This window comes from Biomphalaria glabrata, chromosome 4 (genome assembly GCF_947242115.1).
Source record: "Biomphalaria glabrata chromosome 4, xgBioGlab47.1, whole genome shotgun sequence".
Taxonomy (NCBI): Eukaryota; Metazoa; Mollusca; class Gastropoda; family Planorbidae; genus Biomphalaria; species Biomphalaria glabrata.
The window spans coordinates 51706503-51726635 of record NC_074714.1 but is presented as its reverse complement, the minus strand read 5'-3'; the positions used below and the strand labels follow the sequence as shown (position 1 = coordinate 51726635).

The 20133-nt window shown below is 36.9% G+C and overlaps 1 protein-coding gene across 1 annotated transcript in view; it reads left to right on the top strand.

Annotated features, from left to right (window-relative positions):
- The window catches only part of LOC106063317 (uncharacterized), a 56674-nt gene that overhangs the window by 17186 nt on the left and 19355 nt on the right, over positions 1 to 20133 (top strand). The window contains exons 2-3 of the mRNA XM_056027612.1: positions 11185 to 11251; positions 12461 to 12899. Coding sequence (XP_055883587.1) covers positions 12617 to 12899 — 283 coding nt within the window. The 5' untranslated portion in view covers positions 11185 to 11251; positions 12461 to 12616. The remainder of the gene's footprint in view (positions 1 to 11184; positions 11252 to 12460; positions 12900 to 20133) is intronic.

The following is a 20133-nucleotide window of genomic DNA, read 5'->3' as shown; positions in this document are numbered from 1 at the left end:
GAATTTTTTTTTGTTTCTGTCCCAGATCCTCTACTTTTATTTTGACTGATCGTCAAATCTCTGACATTGCCTGGTTATCTTCCATCGTCTTGTAATTATGTTGTTGTTTTTTTTTTTTTTTTTACTTTCCATTACGTCCTCGTTCATTCTCGTATATCCTTGTATATTCTCGTACATTTTCGTACATTTCTGTACATCATCGTATATCCTCGTATATTCTCGTACATTTTCGTACATTTCTGTACATCATCGTACATCCTCGTATATCCTCGTATATTCTCGTACATTTTCGTACATTTCTGTACATCATCGTACATGCTCGTATATCCTCGTATATTCTCGTACATTTTCGTACATTTCTGTACATCATCGTACATCCTCGTATATCCTCGTATATTCTCGTACATTTTCGTACATTTCTGTACATCATCGTACATCCTCGTATATCCTCGTATATTCTCGTACATTTTCGTACATTTCTGTACATCATCGTACATCCTCGTATATTCTCGTACATTTTCGTACATTTCTGTACATCATCGTACATCCTCGTATATCCTCGTATATTCTCGTACATTTTCGTATATTTCTGTACATCATCGTACATCCTCGTATATCCTCGTATATGCTCGTACATTTTCGTACATTTCTGTACATCATCGTACATCCTCGTATATCCTCGTATATTCTCGTACATTTTCGTACATTTCTGTACATCATCGTACAATCTCGTATATCCTGGTATATTCTCGTACATTTTGTATATCCTCGTGCATTTTCGTACTTCCTCGTACATTCTCGTACATCCAAGTCGTTACTTGAATACACATCCAAGATCATGTAGTGTTAATAATATTTTTTTTTCATGTTTAATAAACTATTTGTACCTGTTTGTTCAACATAATTAAAACCTCTGGACCGGAACCACGACTCCTCCCGAGGCCTGGACTCTACGTTGATCTCACACGACATCTGGACATTGGATTGCTAAAGAAAACATTGACCGCGGTGACGAATTAAAAGTGTGCATCTCAGTACATTCAAATTCCGAGGACGCGTTGGCTGAGTGATAAAGCTATTGGCTTCGAACCGTGGGGTCCTGGTTTGAATCTCGGTGAAGACTGGGATTTTGAATTTCAGGATTTATAGGGCGCCCCTGAGTTCATCCAACTCTAATGGTGACCTGACTTTACTTAAGGTAATAAAGTAAAGGCGGTTGGTCGTTGTGCTGGCCACATGACACCCTGACCGTTGGCCAAATAAACAGATGGCCTTAACATCACCAGCCCTATAGATCGCAAGGTCTGAAAGGGCAATTTTACTTTAACGTTTTTAGTGGTAATCCTTCAGTGGTAATCAATCAGTGGTAACCAATTAGTGGTAATCAATTTCTGGTAATCAATCAGTGGTAACCAATCAGTGGTAATCAATTAGTGGTACTCGATTAATGGTAATCAATCAGCGGTAAACCATTAGTGGAAATCAATCTGTGGTAATCAAGCAGTGGTAATCCCTTAATGGCAATACATTAGTGGTATTCCATTAGTGGTAATCAATTAGTAGTAATCAATCGGTGGTAATCAAGCAGTGGTAATCCATTAGTGGTAATGTATTAACGGTAATCCATTAATGGTAATCCATTAGTGGTGATCAATTAGTGGTGATCAATTTGGGGAAATCTATTAGTGGTGATCATTTAGTGGTAATCCATTAATGATGATCAATTAGTGGTGATCAGTTAGTGGTAATCAATTACTTTTTTTTTTAAATTTAGAAATGCAATGCTTTCCCTTATACCAGTTATGTATTTGTTTAAGAATAGTTTTAAACGTAGACAATCAAAACGTGAATACTGTGATATGTCCCCTTTGTGTGGGAATAAATCAATATATATAGACGTGTACTCATATATAGAACTTGTTCAGTAAATAAGTTTAGTCGACATAGAACAGTTACCACAGCTGTTGTCTGGTGTTCATTAAAAATGTGTGTTCAGTTATTAAATAAACTCATTAGTCACAACAACAACAAAAATAAACAATTAGTGTGAGCGGACAAACATCGAGAGCATTAATCTGAACAAATAAAGTTGTTGTTTTTTTAATACTTTTTTTAACAAGTTGTCAGTGAGAAGGGAAATAATCTAAATTTAAAAAAAAATTGAACAGCATTTTTCTCCATTTCGTGTGTGTGTGTGTGTGTGTTTATGAGTGTTGCGTGTGTTAGGGGAAGCAACCTGTTATCTAAAAGAATGTAATCTAAGTCTCTGGAGACAGACATAGTTTGTTAGCAGACGGCATCAAATGTTTTGGCGTTATGTTTGTGAGTGTGTGTCTGTGCGTGGCGGTATTATCTTGTTAGTATTAAAGGTGAACTGTCTATTTTATCTCGCTAATTATGAATAGTGGTTTGCATTTTTACGTAAATTAAGAATAAATATTTATGAGTAATATTTGTATACGGTTCCACCTTTACTTTACTGGTATGTCTATCTGCATCTCTTTCTGTTTCTCTTTTGATATCAGATACCTTGACCTATTGTATCATGAAAGACTCGTTTCTGCATGTCAGTTTCTCTTTAGGTATGCGATACCTTGACCTATTGCATCATGAAAGACTCGTTTCTGCATGTCAGTTTCTCTTTAGGTATGCGATACCTTGACCTATTGTATCATGAAAGACTCGTTTCTGCATGTCAGTTTCTCTTTAGGTATGTGATACCTTGACCTATTTTATCAAGAAAGACTCGTTTCTGCATGTCTGTTTCTCTTTAGGTATGCGATACCTTGACCTATTGTATCATGAAAGACTCGTTTCTGCATGTCAGTTTCTCTTTAGGTATGCGATACCTTGACCTACTGTATCATGAAAGACTCGTTTCTGCATGTCAGTTTCTCTTTAGGTATGCGATACCTAGACCTATTTTATCAAGAAAGACTCGTTTCTGCATGTCAGTTTCTCTTTAGGTATGCGATACCTTGACCTATTGTGTCATGAAAGACTCGTTTCTGCATGTCAGTTTCTCTTTAGGTATGCGATACCTTGACCTATTTTATCAAGAAAGACTCGTTTCTGCATGTCAGTTTCTCTTTAGGTATGCGATACCTTGACCTATTTTATCAAGAAAGACTCGTTTCTGCATGTCAGTTTCTCTTTAGGTATGCGATACCTTGACCTATTGTGTCATGAAAGACTCGTTTCTGCATGTCAGTTTCTCTTTAGGTATGCGATACCTTGATCTATTTTATCAAGAAAGACTCGTTTCTGCATGTCTGTTTCTCTTTAGGTATGCGATACCTTGACCTATTGTATCATGAAAGACTCGTTTCTGCATGTCTGTTTCTCTTTAGGTTTGCGATACCTTGACCTATTGTGTCATGAAAGGCTCGTTTCTGCATCTCAGTTTTTCGTTTTGGTGTGTTATACCTTGACCTATTTTAGCATTACAGACTTATCTCCCTGACTTTGCCTCTCTGTCTGCATCTCTTTCTGTTTCTCTTTTGGTTTCTGACGTGTTTCATGAAAGACTCACTTTTGAATGTCTGTTTCTATTGACTATCTCCCCTTTTTTTTTTTTTTTTCTGCAACGGTAATTGAAATAATTATCTCCCCTTTCCAATTACATATGTATCTTTGTTTTAGAGTCTCAATTTTCTTATAATATTATTCCCACTATTGGAGTATGCATCCATGGCGGATAACATAACCGGCTAGGTATTTTGGTATTTCTGGTGTACCGAATAGATTTTACAGCGGTTCTCAACATTTTAAGCTCGGCGACCCCTTTTTAGGATCCCCCACTCGTCCGCGACCCCCCCCTTCCCCACACACACACAGCAAAAGAAGAATAGACAAAAACAATCCATATTTTCGATGGTCTTAGGCGACCCCTGGCAAATCGTCAATCGACCCCCAAGGGGGGTCGCGACCCACGGGTTGAGAACCCCTGGTATTGAATAAGTGTTAATAATTTATGTCGATAAGTTATGTTGTGTTTTAAAAGGTTATAGCCTCCTTGAGGCGGTATTTGCGGTGTCTATTGATTTCAAAATGTCTCCCAATCTTGTATTCTACAACACAGTCACGTGGTACACGCTCTGAACTGTCGTCTCGATGGTTTCGGGTTCAAACCCTTCCAGCAGCCATCCCCCCCGCCCGGAGATTTGGAATAAGATGCAATAAACATCAATCCTGAAAAAACTTTCTTAGTATGTAAAACAAAACAATACCTTACGTCGGCCTCACATTTTTCCATATCGCTTTCCCTTTTTTTTTTTGTTCCATACCTCGTATTGTGATATTAAAATACTTCAGTCCAATTAGTAGAAATCAAACCATTACAAAGAGGGGATTACTGTATTTGAAATTACCAAGTCTCCAGTTAAAACATCCTTTATACTAAACCAATTGTTTTCTGTGACAATATTTATGTTTTCCCTATAAATACACACAAAGAGAGACACACACAAATGTTAAAATATCCCTAGATGTGCTTGATGTTCGTCGTGCAAAAGAATGCCAAAGCCTGTAGACATAACTTCTAGCTCAAGGTTTTTGCGTTTATTTTCGGACCTTATTGATCCGTGTATTTCCGATCGTTAACGAATTTCGCCACGGCAAAGGGCAGTAACTCGAACACGGACAGCAGTATTGCATTTCTCATTCCACACTTTGAAATGTCACTCGCCAGTTTGAAAAGTTTATATAAAGATTTTTTTAACATTTGTCTATGCTCGGTGTTTGGGGGGGGGGGGTCAAAACTCAGATTTTTGAAAATGTATCTCGTGTAAGGAAAAAAATGCATCAAAGAAATAATTCTTTCTCATGAGTTTGGAATATGTCAGAATTAACCAGAGCAGTATGGTGAGAATCAACCAGGACAATATGTAAGTATCAACCAGAACAGCATGTGAGAATCAGCAAGGGCAATATGGAATTTAAGCAGTGGCGTAGCATCCACTCCGCGAGGAGGTTCCTTTCGTGTGGACCCATTAGTTCTGGCCCATGAGCCTTAGAAATATAGCCACTCATTACTTTGAAGAAGACATACATTGAATTGAGTATTATGTATGTTTCATATGTCGTACGTGTGATAGGCGGTACTTACATTAAAGTCTTTTTGTAAATACAAGCTGGTTGACTCGATTTCTGTTTGGCATAACTTTTCTTGAGGGGAAGGGGATACAGTGAGGGATGCCATCGTATTCTTGACCCATGGGAACCTTTCTAGAGCCCCTAGGCCAGGGCTGAATCTACGTATGTGGGAAAATGAGAAAAATACTTTAAAGTTTCTGACCCGTCGAAATTACGATAAATTTTTCTTTTTATGGAGGCCACTTTCTTGGGGATTTCTCGGGGCTGTGGCCCCACCTGCCCTCTCTTATAACCGGCCTTGCCGTAGACTCTACGGTACCTTGCTGCACTACTGAGATTCCGATAAATAAATATTCATACTAACTCGAACCCGCATTGGTAAAACTCGAGAAGCCCTGTCTTAGCTGAAGAACATTGGGAGATCCAAGGACGTAAGCACCACCACCAAGGTCAGGCTCTCCAAGGCATTGTTAAGCCAAAACTACTTTATGGAGCAGAGACCTGGAGAACCGCAATCACCACCAAGATCAGGCTCTCCAAGGCCATTGTTAAGCCAAAACTACTTTATGGAGCAGAGACCTGGAGAACCACCACCACCAAGGTCAGGCTCTCCAAGGCCATTGTTAAGCCAAAACTACTTTATGGAGCAGAGACCTGGAGAACCACCACCACCAAGGTCAGGCTCTCCAAGGCCATTGTTAAGCCAAAACTACTTTATGGAGCAGAGACCTGGAGAACCACCACCACCAAGGTCAGGCTCTCCAAGGCCATTGTTAAGCCAAAACTACTTTATGGAGCAGAGACCTGGAGAACCGCAATCACCACCAAGATCAGGCTCTCCAAGGCCATTGTTAAGCCAAAACTACTTTATGGAGCAGAGACCTGGAGAACCGCAATCACCACCAAGATCAGGCTCTCCAAGGCCATTGTTAAGCCAAAACTACTTTATGGAGCAGAGACCTGGAGAACCACCACCACCAAGGTCAGGCTCTCCAAGGCCATTGTTAAGCCAAAACTACTTTATGGAGCAGAGACCTGGAGAACCACCACCACCAAGGTCAGGCTCTCCAAGGCCATTGTTAAGCCAAAACTACTTTATGGAGCAGAGACCTGGAGAACCACCACCACCAAGGTCAGGCTCTCCAAGGCCATTGTTAAGCCAAAACTACTTTATGGAGCAGAGACCTGGAGAACCACCACCACCAAGGTCAGGCTCTCCAAGGCCATTGTTAAGCCAAAACTACTTTATGGAGCAGAGACCTGGAGAACCGCCATCACCACCATGAGAACAAATATTCAATACCTCCCTCAGGAAGACTCGTATGGCCAGTCAAGATTTCGAATGCGGAACTGTTACAAAAAAAATAAAGCAGCAGCCTATTGTAGTGGATATCCTTCAGAGACGCTGGAGCTGGATCCACACCCATCGCAAGCTTTCAACCAACATTAAAAGACAAGCCCTCTTCTGGAACCACCAAGGAAAGAGGAAGAGGGGACGGCCCAGGAATACATGGCACCGAGATCTGGAAGCAGATGCCGAACAGATGGGCAAGACGTGGGGACAGTTGGAGAGACTCGCCCAAAACCGAGACGCTTTGATGAAGCTAGTTGGTGGCCTATGCCACAGACGGGACCACGGGCAGAGATGAGATACACTGACATGAATGGATATACGTAGGATGTAATATTATTGAACTACTTCTGATAACTATAAGACAAAAAGATCATTATATTTCAATATTATACACCACTTTTAAGAAGAACATTAAGACCTATCTGTTTAAAACTTTTTTTTAGATTAACTGTCATCCGAACTGTCGTGTTTGTGTTTGTAATGTTATTACAGCGCCTTGAGCCTACATTTTGTCTGTTAACAGCGCTTTATAAATAAAATTATTATTATTATGTAATGGAAGAAACGCAATCATAACTACGTCACTAATGAAGACGTTTAAACAATGTAAAAAAAAGGTCTAAAAAAATCATTCAAGTGATTATTCCTATCATTCTATTATTATCATCAGAACTGGAGAGTTTGAAAACTGGTTAGTTGATTTAACCATGTTTGTAAAATGTTTTACATATTTCGGATGTTCCTTCAGAGTTGAAGATAGTTTACTTCCTAGTCCAAACCTCCCGCAGGACGACGGGGGATGGGAGCGGGCAGGGTTTGAACCCGGGACCATCGATAAATCCAAACGACAGTCCAGCGCGCAAACCGCACGACCAGGCAGCCATCCATGCGCGAAACTATTTAATTTTTTTTTAAATCGTCTGATTGTCAATTTATCTGTGATGCCATGCGCGAAACTATTTAATTTTTTTTTAAATCGTCTGATTGTCAATTTATCTGTGATGATTTCCTTGCGGAAACTCTAAACACTAATTTCAAGAGCTTAATTCAAAGGTTTTATTTCCGGGATAATCTTTGCATGAGAGAGTGCCCGGATGTCAACGAAGCGTGATGCAGGAAGTGTTCATGCTTCGACTACTGAATGAGTATCGACTATTTATTAGCAGACGATAAAGACCTCGTTTGTTGTGCTTCGAGCCAAAGCAACAATTCTAAAGAAAACATTAATTAACCATCGAAATTTAAAATTAATGTGTAGATAATGGCACACACCAACACACGCATGCTATTGTTATTACCTAGCGTGAATCTATAAAGTCTTTTAAAAACCTAGGCTACACAGATTCAATATATTAGGGCAGCCTTTAAAAAGTAAACTCATTAAATTCAATTACTATTTTACGTCAATTAACAAAGGGGAGAGAACTGGACTGAAAGGGAGATAAACAGTTGCCTCCCCTTCCACTAGCTTTCAGTCTGTTGTTTCGTCAATTGTCTTTCTATATTCCAGTCTATCTTCTGCCTTGGCTAGAATCTATTTCAATTGCAGGCCAGTCAATTCTTTGATGACTTCCCATCGCTTTCCCTGTCTTCTTTTTCTTCTTTTTCCTTGTACTGTTCCCTGAAGGAAGGTCTTTTCGGGCTCTGTGGACCTTGTAATATGGCCATTTTTCAATTAAACTTTTTTTTTTTTGGACAGTGGTCAGCAGGTCATCCTGGAGCCCAATGACTGTTGTGGTCCTTGTTTTTAATCTCCTTGTTTGTGATGCGGTCTTTGTAGAATGTTTGTGATGCGGTCTTTGTAGAATGTTTGTGATGCGGTCTTTGTAGAATGTAGGTGATGCGGTCTTTGTAGAATGTAGGTGATGCGGTCTTTGTAGAGTGTAGGTGATGCGGTCTTTGTAGAATGTAGGTGATGCGGTCTTTGTAGAATGTTTGTGATGCGGTCTTTGTAGAATGTAGGTGATGCGGTCTTTGTAGAGTGTAGGTGATGCGGTATTTGTAGAATGTAGGTGATGCGGTCTTTGTAGAGTGTAGGTGATGCGGTCTTTGTAGAATGTTTGTGATGCGGTCTTTGTAGAATGTAGGTGATGCGGTCTTTGTAGAGTGTAGGTGATGCGGTCTTTGTAGAATGTAGGTGATGCGGTCTTTGTAGAATGTTTGTGATGCGGTCTTTGTAGAATGTAGGTGATGCGGTCTTTGTAGAGTGTAGGTGATGCGGTCTTTGTAGAATGTAGGTGATGCGGTCTTTGTAGAATGTATGTGATGCGGTCTTTGTAGAATGTTTGTGATGCGGTCTTTGTAGAATGTAGGTGATGCGGTCTTTGTAGAGTGTAGGTGATGCGGTCTTTGTAGAATGTTTGTGATGCGGTCTTTGTAGAATGTAGGTGATGCGGTCTTTGTAGAGTGTAGGTGATGCGGTCTTTGTAGAATGTAGGTGATGCGGTCTTTGTAGAATGTATGTGATGCGGTCTTTGTAGAATGTAGGTGATGCGGTCTTTGTAGAATGTTTGTGATGCGGTCTTTGTAGAATGTAGGTGATGCTGTCTTTGTAGAATGTAGGTGATGCGGTCTTTGTAGAATGTTTGTGATGCGGTCTTTGTAAAATGTAGGTGATGCGGTCTTTGTAGAATGTTTGTGATGCGGTCTTTGTAGAATGTAGGTGATGCGGTCTTTGTAGAATGTTTGTGATGCGGTCTTTGTAGAATGTAGGTGATGCGGTCTTTGTAGAATGTAGGTGATGCGGTCTTTGTAGAATGTTTGTGATGCGGTCTTTGTAAAATGTAGGTGATGCGGTCTTTGTAGAATGTAGGTGATGCGGTCTTTGTAGAATGTAGGTGATGCGGTCTTTGTAGAGTGTAGGTGATGCGGTCTTTGTAGAATGTAGGTGATGCGGTCTTTGTAGAATGTAGGTGATGCGGTCTTTGTAGAATATTTGTGATGCGGTCTTTGTAGAATGTAGGTGATGCGGTCTTTGTAGAATGTTTGTGATGCGGTCTTTGTAGAATGTAGGTGATGCGGTCTTTGTAGAGTGTAGGTGATGCGGTCTTTGTAGAATGTAGGTGATGCGGTCTTTTTTTTAGTAATCTCTTAGACTTGGACAACAAATGTTATGTTTATCTCGAAGTCTTTCAATGTGTTGAGCTCTTGGTGTAAAAAACAAACTGTAACAACAGCCAAAAACAAAGAGCTTGTTATGGAGACACATTAATCGTAATTATCGTATTAGCAATGTTAAAATACTCTCTATAAACATTGTCCTTTATATAATGGCATCTGGTTTAAATCTGACTTTAATTATTCTACTTTATGAATGTAGCGCGTCCTATAAGATTATTACGTAATGTGAGATTAGTGCGTCCTATAAAATTATTACGTCATGCGAGATTAGTGCGTCGTATAAGATTATTACGTCATGCGAGATTAATGCGTCCTATAAGATTATTACGTCATGCGAGATAAGTGCTTCCAATAAGATTATTACGTCATGCGAGATAAGTGCTTCCAATAAGATTATTACGTCATGCGAGATTAGTGCTTCCAATAAGATTATTACGTCATGCGAGATTAGTGCTCCCAATAAGATTATTACGTCATGCGAGATTAGTGCGTCCTATAAGATTATAGGAGAGATTTTTAACGTCACGCCAGACTATTCTATTAAAAGGAAATATTTGGAGAGAGGCGTGGGGGATGAAGGTGAATTTCGCAACTTTTTAACACCCCCCCTTTTCCCCTCTATCCACAACGTACATAATTATCTTATCGTCATAAAAGGAATTTTGTTATGGTTCCATCATATGCATGTTTCAACATTTCTTATCACGCGTCATAAATCTAATCAGCATCAAATTCAGACACAAAAATTTTCCTCTTTTTTTTGTTTTATCAGTTAAAATTTTTATTATACATTCCCGTTGTCTAGCAGAAAAGACGAAATCGAATACACTGACCTATGAAAATCTGCAAACTTGTTCATTGATGTACGGCCATAATCAGGCCTGACCTAGACAAATGTGGAGATCAAGAAGATGATCCCGTTAACACCCTGCATCACGATTTTTTATCATTGATGTCGGAAGTGGGAATGCAAGTTTATTTTTTTTTTTAAATAGTTATGTGATGTTTGTATTTATTGTGCTTGTGTGATAGGAAAAAGGGGGGGGGGGGAGAAAGGAGTGAGTGGGAATGACAGTGTATGTGCGCGCGCATGACTTTGTGTATCTTAGTGTCAGTGCATTGAGCTAAAACAGTATTTTCCAAACTACGTTCCGCGGAACCCCTAGTGTTCCGCGAGGCCTGAAGAGGTGTTCCACGAACGAGTGGAATAATTAACTAGTAGGCCACCACGTGACTTAATCTCTGAAAAAAAATATAAGCAAAGTGTTCCGCTAAATACTCAGAACGTGCGAAGTGTTCCGCAAAAAAATCCGAATGTGCGAAATGATCCGTTAAGGAAAATGTTTGGGAATGACTGAGTTAAAAGGACCCAGTCTCTGCAGTCACTTAAAATACTTCGCACTTTTAATTTTTAATAATCAGTTCAAAAGACATTCCATTTTTTTATACATATATTTTTTTTAATGAGATTGCATGTATAACATTAATCAATGCTTCAATTTAGTATTTTTTTAAAATGAGTTATATGTCCAGGTTTTTTAAGATTTTCATTTGTTTTTTGTATAAGTTGCAGCATTTATCACAAGTAATTTAACTATTTGTTTGTTTTATTTTAGGATGATATCAAGATGAGTTGGCAACATTTCTTACATTTTCATGCAGCAGGACGCGGGAGATTCACAGGTTTGAATTTTAAAAGATACTTTCTGCTGGTACTACAAGTGATTGACATATGTTGAAAAAAAAAAGTTTCCCTTTCAGACCTTGTGGTCTATATGACTTATGATGTCAAGGTCATCTGTTTCTTTGGCCTATGGTTCACGAGGGTGTCATGTGGCCAGCACAACAACCAACCGCCTTTACTTTTTCCCCAACTAATGACAGGTAGGCCTACTCTATAGAGATGGGTGGATCAAAGAAATGAAGAATCCCGGTCTTCACCAGGATTTGAACCCGGACCCCCATTTCGGAATCCAAACGCTGTACCCCTCAGCCACTTTGCCTCCAATGACATATGTTACTCGTGAGTGAAAAATGGCCTGGCAGAACAGGACACACGTTTCTTTAATATACATTTCTAAATGAACGACTCAGCACTGTCACTTAGGGCGCTGTTCTGAGCCGTGTAACTCGGGGACACTATTCTGAGCTGTGACACTTGGGGGCGCTGTTTCCACGAGTCATCGAAAGGCGCGCGGCAGACAACGTGACAAATCCCTCACGACTGCCAACGCCAATCTGGTCATGACATGTCAACATACTGTCACCAAACGCGGAAGCTTATTTAACCAAGACGCATTCTTCCTTCTGTAGGTCACGAGGTCGTCAAAAGAGATGTTAATGAAACATTTGTTTGGAAGCACACGTAACCAATCGTTCCTCAATGGACCGGATGTATGTTTTCACACCATTCTTGAATTTTACTGATCCATGTAGTACAGTGTGAGCGTAGTAATTTATAAAAAAAAAATTAAAAAATTGTACATAAAACAACATTTTTATTTTAAATTTATTTTTTAGAACCGTAAACCTACCAAAATTGTACTACAGAAATATGTTATACAAACTTTAGAATGTTTTTTGTTAGAATCGAAGTCATTACTTGTTTAATTTTAATTAGATTTTTTTTTATATTGAAAAAAAAATACCGAAATTTTTAAAAACATATAAATATACAGTGCTTTTGTAGTAAAAAAAAAAATAGGTGCCGGTACTCAGTGATGGATTGCCTAATTTTTAACTACTAATTAATTAATAATAAACGTTAAAATGAAAGAAAAGTGATATAATTTTTTCCCACTTTGAAAAGGGTACCGGTGCGTACCTTCACAAAAATAGCACTGTTTGTATATATATATGCATTAATTATAATAATACATATTTTAATTTCAGATGCTATTTTCTCCAATGGAGATCCGGCTTTTTGTTGTTAAAATTGATAAAGATGGTCCAGAATTTTGGATACATTCATTGCATGAATGGACAGGAATTGAGTTTACAACATTTAAGATTTCGTTCATATGCCAGTGCATTTAGATACATTACAATATGCAAAACGTGACCCTGGGTAACCATGGCAACGTTTGGAAAAACGTGCCCTTAGAAGAGCCGTCCAATGAAACCTTTGTATTCTCTCTCGTCCTGTGGACTTTGACCATCGCTGTTGGAGTGCCTGGGAATGCTTTAATGACAGCGACCATTGGCTACACGCCGTCTCTGAGAACTGCCATGAACACGTACTTGATGAGTATAGGGGTAGTGGACTTCCTGACATGCGCACTGCTGCTTCCCTTAAGACTCTATGCTAACCACATTGAACGAACTGAAAAAGGTAAGTATAAATTCATCCTTTGGAAATGTGTCTTTTATAATTCATATTATTTAAAAAACGATATAGGCAAGTGCATGGGAATAACAAAAAATGAAATGATGTAGACAAGTGCATGGGAATAACATAAATGTAAATAATTGCTTCAATAGGTCTATTTACAAATAATGACCTTTAAATAAACTGGCGCCTAAACCAGTTAGCTTCCAGCAGCACGGGCTTGTCTTTGGCTAGGTTATGACCTATAAATAACTCCCTACTAGATAGCGCCTTTCAGATGACCCTCTAAATAAGCCTCCTACTAAAAAAAAACTCCTTGTAGGTGACATTTCTAAATAGCGTACTTTGGTAAATCTTTCCAAATAAAGTCCTCTAGATGGTAATTTCAAGAAGAAGCCCTTAAAATTAAGCCCTACAAGTCCATCTAGAATAGTTTCTCGACATGATACCTATCTTGATTTAAACTCGAGGCCTGTACTGCACTGACACGAGTGCCTATAGACTGCACACCCTCACGCACAATCCAGTAAGCCGCACAATCTCACACACGCCAATGGGCTGCACGAAGACACACATGTACGCTAATAAGCCTTACATCCAAACACACACACACAAACATAAAGGTACGTCAATAGGCCGCACACACACACAGAGATAGTTCTGAATCCATTTTGTTTTTATTTAATCAACGTATGCATTCATTAGAGTAATGATGAGACACATTTTCAACTTCAATCAAAATCAATACATTTGGAATCAATATTTAGATCTAAACCTGTTAGTAAACAGACCTGGCCAAAAAAAAAATGTTTTACTACATGAAGTAACATTTTCAAAAACGGTAAAGCTTCAGTAAAAGCGAATGTGTCGTGACTACTAATTAATGCTACAGATGTAACAAAAAGTTCCACTCTGGTTGGGCGGTAGATGTATTTTAGTTTCAGTATTGATAGTATCGAAACATGGTAACGTTTACATATGTCATTTGTATGCCTATATTTACATTTACATTCATCCTTTTTTTATTTTGTTTTAGTTCGTTTTGGTTGTTAGCTTAGCTTAGCTGTTTTAAAAAGAATAAATATCTATTATTTTACTAGTTTCAACTCAGAATTAGCAAAAGTATACATTTAAAATACATTATTCATTTTAAACAAATAAACAAACAAGATTACAAAGAGAGTTTGTGTTACACAAACTCAGAGGCGGCCCCCGTCGAAGTCGGATCCCTGTCGGATCTGCATATTCGCAAATAATATTCAAGAGGTGATTTAATTTTGATGTAAAATGTTTTACACGTTTCGGATGTTCCTTCAGAGTTGAAGATAATTACTTCCTAGTCCAAACCTCCCGCAGGACGACGGGGGATGGGAGCGGGCAGGGTTTGAACCCTGGGCCATCCATAAATCTGAACGACAGTCCAGCGCGCAAACCGCACGACCAGGCAGCCATCCGATGGTCAAAAGTAATAATGTTTCAAAGATTCATTTGCCGTAAATTTAAATTTAAATTTAATAAAAAAATAGTAGATTAGTTTTAGTATATTAAAACATTACAATATTGATCAAAACGTTTGGAAATGAAAATCTACACTTTTTTTTTACACTTTAAGTTTAGAAATTGAAATTCTACATCTTAATCTAGTCTATTTTAGTCTAAACTAGATCTAGAAATTCTAGATCTAGACCCTAAAATAATTTTAATTAGAATATAAATCCAGATCTAGATATACTGTAATAAAAATCTAGATCTAGTTTAAAAAATCTAGATTAGATCTAAATCAAGATATCATTCCTTTTTTAAACGCGAGTCACATAACGAGGCTTAATAAACATTACTATACCGAGTTCTTTTTTCATTTCATTTGAAGAATTAATTCCATATAACGTCAGAGGGAAAAAAAAACACTACGTCACACGGCCTAGCTAGACTAAAAATCGCCTTCATCTATAAGAGCCATTTATCGAGTGTTCATAGACATTGGTGCACCGAGTGCGTTCTTTTAGCATTTCATTTAAAGAATTCATTCCATATGACGTCAAAGGAAAAAAAACACTACGTCACACGGCCTAGCTAGACTAAAAATCGCCTTCATCTATAAGAGCCATTTATCGAGTGTTCATAGACATTGGTGCACCGAGTGCGTTCTTTTAGCATTTCATTTAAAGAATTCATTCCATATGACGTCAAAGGAAAAAAAACACTACGTCACACGGCCTAGCTAGACTAAAAATCGCCTTCATCTATAAGAGCCATTTATCGAGTGTTCATAGACATTGGTGCACCGAGTGCGTTCTTTTAGCATTTCATTTAAAGAATTCATTCCATATGACGTCAAAGGAAAAAAAAAACACTACGTCACAAGGCCTAGCTAAACTAAAAATCACCTTTATCAACACGAGCCATTTCTCGAGTGTTCATAGACATTGGTGCACCGAGTGCGTTCTTTTAGCATTTCATTTAAAGAATTCATTCCATGTGACGTCAAAGGAAAAAAAAACACTACGTCACACGGCTTAGTTAGACTAAAATATGTTTTCATTAATACAAGCAATTTTTTCGAGGGTTAATAGACATTGGTGCACCGAGTGCGTTCTTTTAACATTACATTTAAAGAGTCCATTCATATGACGTCAAAGAAAAAAAATTCCATTACCTCACAATAGGCTAGTACCGGTACCATAAAAAAAAATGTCTTTATTTACACGAGATATTTAACGAGGGTTCATAGACATTGGTGCACTGAGTTCTAATAGATATTATTTAAAAAGGATCAAAGCCACATTGTTTTTGCGTTTTGTCTGTCAGTCGGTCTGTCCGTTATCTTGATATAAAAAAAACAACTAAAAGTTATTAAAAATTGATTAACCTTTATTTTACGTTTCAAAACATCGCAATAATTTTTAGGTAGGAACACAATTGAAAAGTTTATATAATAGATTGTTCCGGATGTTTGCATAAATAGTAAAAGAAAAAGAGAATTTCAGATAAATGTAATACCGTTAATTAAATTTTTTGGATGGTCTCGTATAAAAATTAGATGTACTACAGCCACGTGGAGAGATTTTCATACCTTACTTTGGTGTTTGGATTCTGTTTTCCTTAAAAATCGGAACATAATATTTACGATAATTAGATTTTTTAATGTTTAAGGTAGAAAGTTAAATGTACTGTAAGAGAGTAGTGAGTTAAAATATTTTTCATAAAAATCCGTAAAAACATTATTTCGTAAATGAGAAGATTATTTGTTTATAAATTAGAAGAGGGAGTTCAAACAATTATTTGGCGTTAGTAGATTTTTAAATAAATTCGGAAATTTCTGGCGACGATTTGTAAGAAACAAAATCCGGAACTTTCTTTATCGATTACAAAACTTCTATGTTATGTTTTACAAGAAAATTAAATGTCTAAAAAGTAATTTTCAGTAATCAATTCTAGTAAATTACTTTTTTTAAAAGCCTTATGCGATTTCAAACAATCATTAGGCATAATTCATGTTTTATAAAACAATATCCGGAACATTTTTACACTTAATGAAATATAAGTCAGTATAGAGATTATGATTTAGCATTAATATGCTATTTACATAAAAAACGGAACAACATATTATTGATAATGTGTTTTTGCAACGTTTAAGCATGGAAATTGAATGTAATATAAGTTAGAAGAGCAAACAAACATTTGTTGGCGTTGATTAGTTTTGCACAAAAAAATCCGGAACAATCAATTTTAGATACTTAAAACTATTGAGATGTTATGGGAGGAACATTAAAGGGTAAATCAGATTTTCAATAGCTTTTAGAGTTCTAGTTTTTTAAATCTAATCGTGACGGACAGACCGACCAACAGACAAAACGCACAAAAATAAGCTTCTTTTATTCGGATGGGGGCACTAAACAAAAAATAAATAAAATCTGATTTTTAAAAAAAGTTTAAGGAATTGGTTTAGCACCTGATCATGTTGCGACGTTACGCTACTGCACGAAAATCGCTGCATAAAAAGTCCATTTAAAAAAATGTGCGTGATATTTACATACAAAGTGCATTATTAGCCTTTATAAACAAACAGAAATGTTTTCTTTTAATTTTAGCAGCTAGTTGACCAGAAAAAACGTCTTTAACTATTATTTGTATTTGTTGTAAACATTTCCTGTACATTTTAAAAATATATTTGACTTAGTGATACTGAAAATACACAAAAATTGTCCATCTTTGTTAGCATATTGTAACATTGCCTCCCTTACATTTACGTAATTGTTTTAGAATTGGTGTATTTTTATGAAAAAATCGCTTGCATAATTAATTTTATAAATTAAACGGTTTGCTTTTAGAAAACCAAAAGTAGCCGTTGCACCTAAACTTTTCAAGCCGGATTTAAAGATGAAATAATATTTTTCATATCTCTTCTAGTTTTCGAGATCTGAGTGTGACAGACGGACAGACGGACAGACGGACAGACGGACAGACGGACAGACGGACATTTTGCACAAACCTAATAGCGGCTTTTTCCCCTTACGGGGGCCGCTAAAAAGCAAAGCTAGAGAAGAGTGTTTCAGAATGTGTAATAAGTGAATGCCATCTAGCGGTGGATTAAAGGGGTATAAGTAACAGACGACTACAAGTTATAGAAAAGTTAGACACATAGACATAAATAAATATAGACTGGAAGTAGGAAGTTATTTTTATTTGGGGGAAGTCAAATATGTTTTATGTAGCCTACTATATCAAGTGAAAAAAAAATGGCGGCAATTGAGCTATAAATTCTAGGACTAACATTTCAGCCAATATATAACTATGATCTTTAGTTTTGAAAAGTACAAAACTGCCATATTCCCAGTATTTTGCCTTTGTTTCATAATCATAGACATAGGCAAATATATATAGGTTTGTGATGTGGATCTATCTTTGTTGACATGGCTTCTTTATTAATGTATGGCGGTCGTCTTATCGATTCAAATTGTTAGAATTCGTTTTTAGTCAAAAAAGTCAAAGAAAATTAGCCCTAACTCTAATAAATATGACTAATATTTGTAATAACTAGGTCTAATACTTTTTCATACTTTTTACTACTAACTATTAAACTAGTCAGTCTAACATCTATGCATGCAGACTATAGATTAGATCTAGTGTAAGCATGGAACTATACTAATGGAACACCAGCTTCGAGTTTTTTACAAAGCCAAAGAGAGTCGAAGTGCCGTCGCGCATCATTTTAGCGCATGGTGCAATGTGGAGAAATCCATGATGATGCCAAAGAAGAGATTTACTCCGTCAGTCCCTTGCAATGAGTGTAAAACTTTCGTACGCTCTATTTGATTAGATGTGTAAAAACTTCATCCATTTTCTGACTATCTGATATAAAAGATACAATTTTCCCGAATAAGAGATCGTCACAAAAGTTATTTTTTTCGACCACCCTATAAAATGCCACATTTTTTCAAAAAAATAGAATCTAAATTCCGAAAATACAATCTTTCAGTGTTTCTGTGTTTGGTTTATTTACACTAAATCTGGATGAAGACCTTTCTACCGTTCCGCTAAATGCGTATTTGTTACGATATACTAAATTGCACGAAATAAAAATAAAAATAGGAGGCCTAATACAGTTTTGACACTCCAAGCTACGCATTTCTAATCGTTTTTTTATTATTATTATCGAAAGGACTAGGCTATAGGCATACATGTCTCGTGGGAAACAAAGAAAAAGTTCATCTCGGTAATATTGTAGCCTAAAAAAAATGACCAAAAAAAAAACAACTATAGCCTAATCTAAAATGAAATAGATCTAAAGCTAGATTTTCTTGGACGAACGATACAAAATAAGTATAAATAATAAGTCATAGTCATATGAATCTGATAGATCTAAAACAAATACTTATAGTACTATTCATTAATTAATTATTAGAATTACTTGACTACCAACTGGGTATTTTTATTGCCAAAATACAATGTATTTTATGTGCATTTATTAAAAACAACAACCAAAAATTAAGCGTTCGACGCAACTAGATCTAATATTAATAATATAGATTCTGGTTCTAGATCCAGAAAGCTACTTCTCTAATTCAGTTTTCTAGTTTAATTCTAGTTAGATCTAGATGTCTAGACCAGTAGATCTAAATCTAGCCAGGGTTTTTGTCATGGAATAGATCTATAAACCTGCAGCCGCCTACTGATCACGATCGGATATGACAGATACTATTGATGAGATACTCTCTCTACGTCAATATAACTATATAATATATATATATAGATCTAGATCTAGTAATCTAGTAGATCACAGTAAAACTCAATGTGTACTTCCGACTTTAGCTCAACAAGTCTACTCCAAAGTATACTAGTAAAGTCACAAAGTGTAAAGGATCATTATATATTCAAATAAAAAATTTATAGGCCTAAATGAATCGAATAATAAGTCACTAATTTGACTAATCTAAATTGTTATTTTTTAAATGGCAAGTGTGATTGATGACTTCTGACTTGTACACGAGTTGCAGAGATTCTATCTTTTATTTTGATGACATGTTACGATATATCAATGATATTTAGATAAACGCAAGTACCTAGAGGAACAGAGAGAAGGACCATTTAATATAAGGCAAAGAAGTAAGATGTTTATAATCCATCAAACTCACAGAGGACTTGTGTCGGCATTTCATGCATTTACAGAAGCTACAAACTATGCTACAAAAATGATAGGCTTGTCTTTGATTCCTAAGACTTATGAGGAATGCTATGTTTCCAGAGGCTACTCAGCCCCAGCTGTGACCTACATATTATGCCACACTGAGCACAGGCATAACCATTGTCCACCTGTGGTAGAATCAGTTTTTTTTTTTTTGCCATCTACCCTCGGCAATTAATTTTCATTGGTGTATACCACACCTTTGTAAGTGACCTCCAGCTGTCTCGTTCTGAAGCTGTATGCAACCAGGTGCTCTCTTATTCTATGTCAGTTAAAGTAAGTTGGCGCCTAAGCATTTCTGTGGTACCTCTTTACGTGCATGACATGTTAGGCAAATGGTTTAGCCTATCGGAATGCCATTTCGGAAAGTATAGGTGCTTAAAATGAAACTCCAAATATCTGGACTTCCAGTTACCAAGAAAATAAGCTTAGGTTTCAAAGAGACGACACTGGCACTTCAGCTAAGACGATCAGTAAAATTAATAGCAACTTTAATTGCAGTCCACCAAACTAGATAAAAAAAAAAAAACAAGTGTGGCTTCAATAGCATTG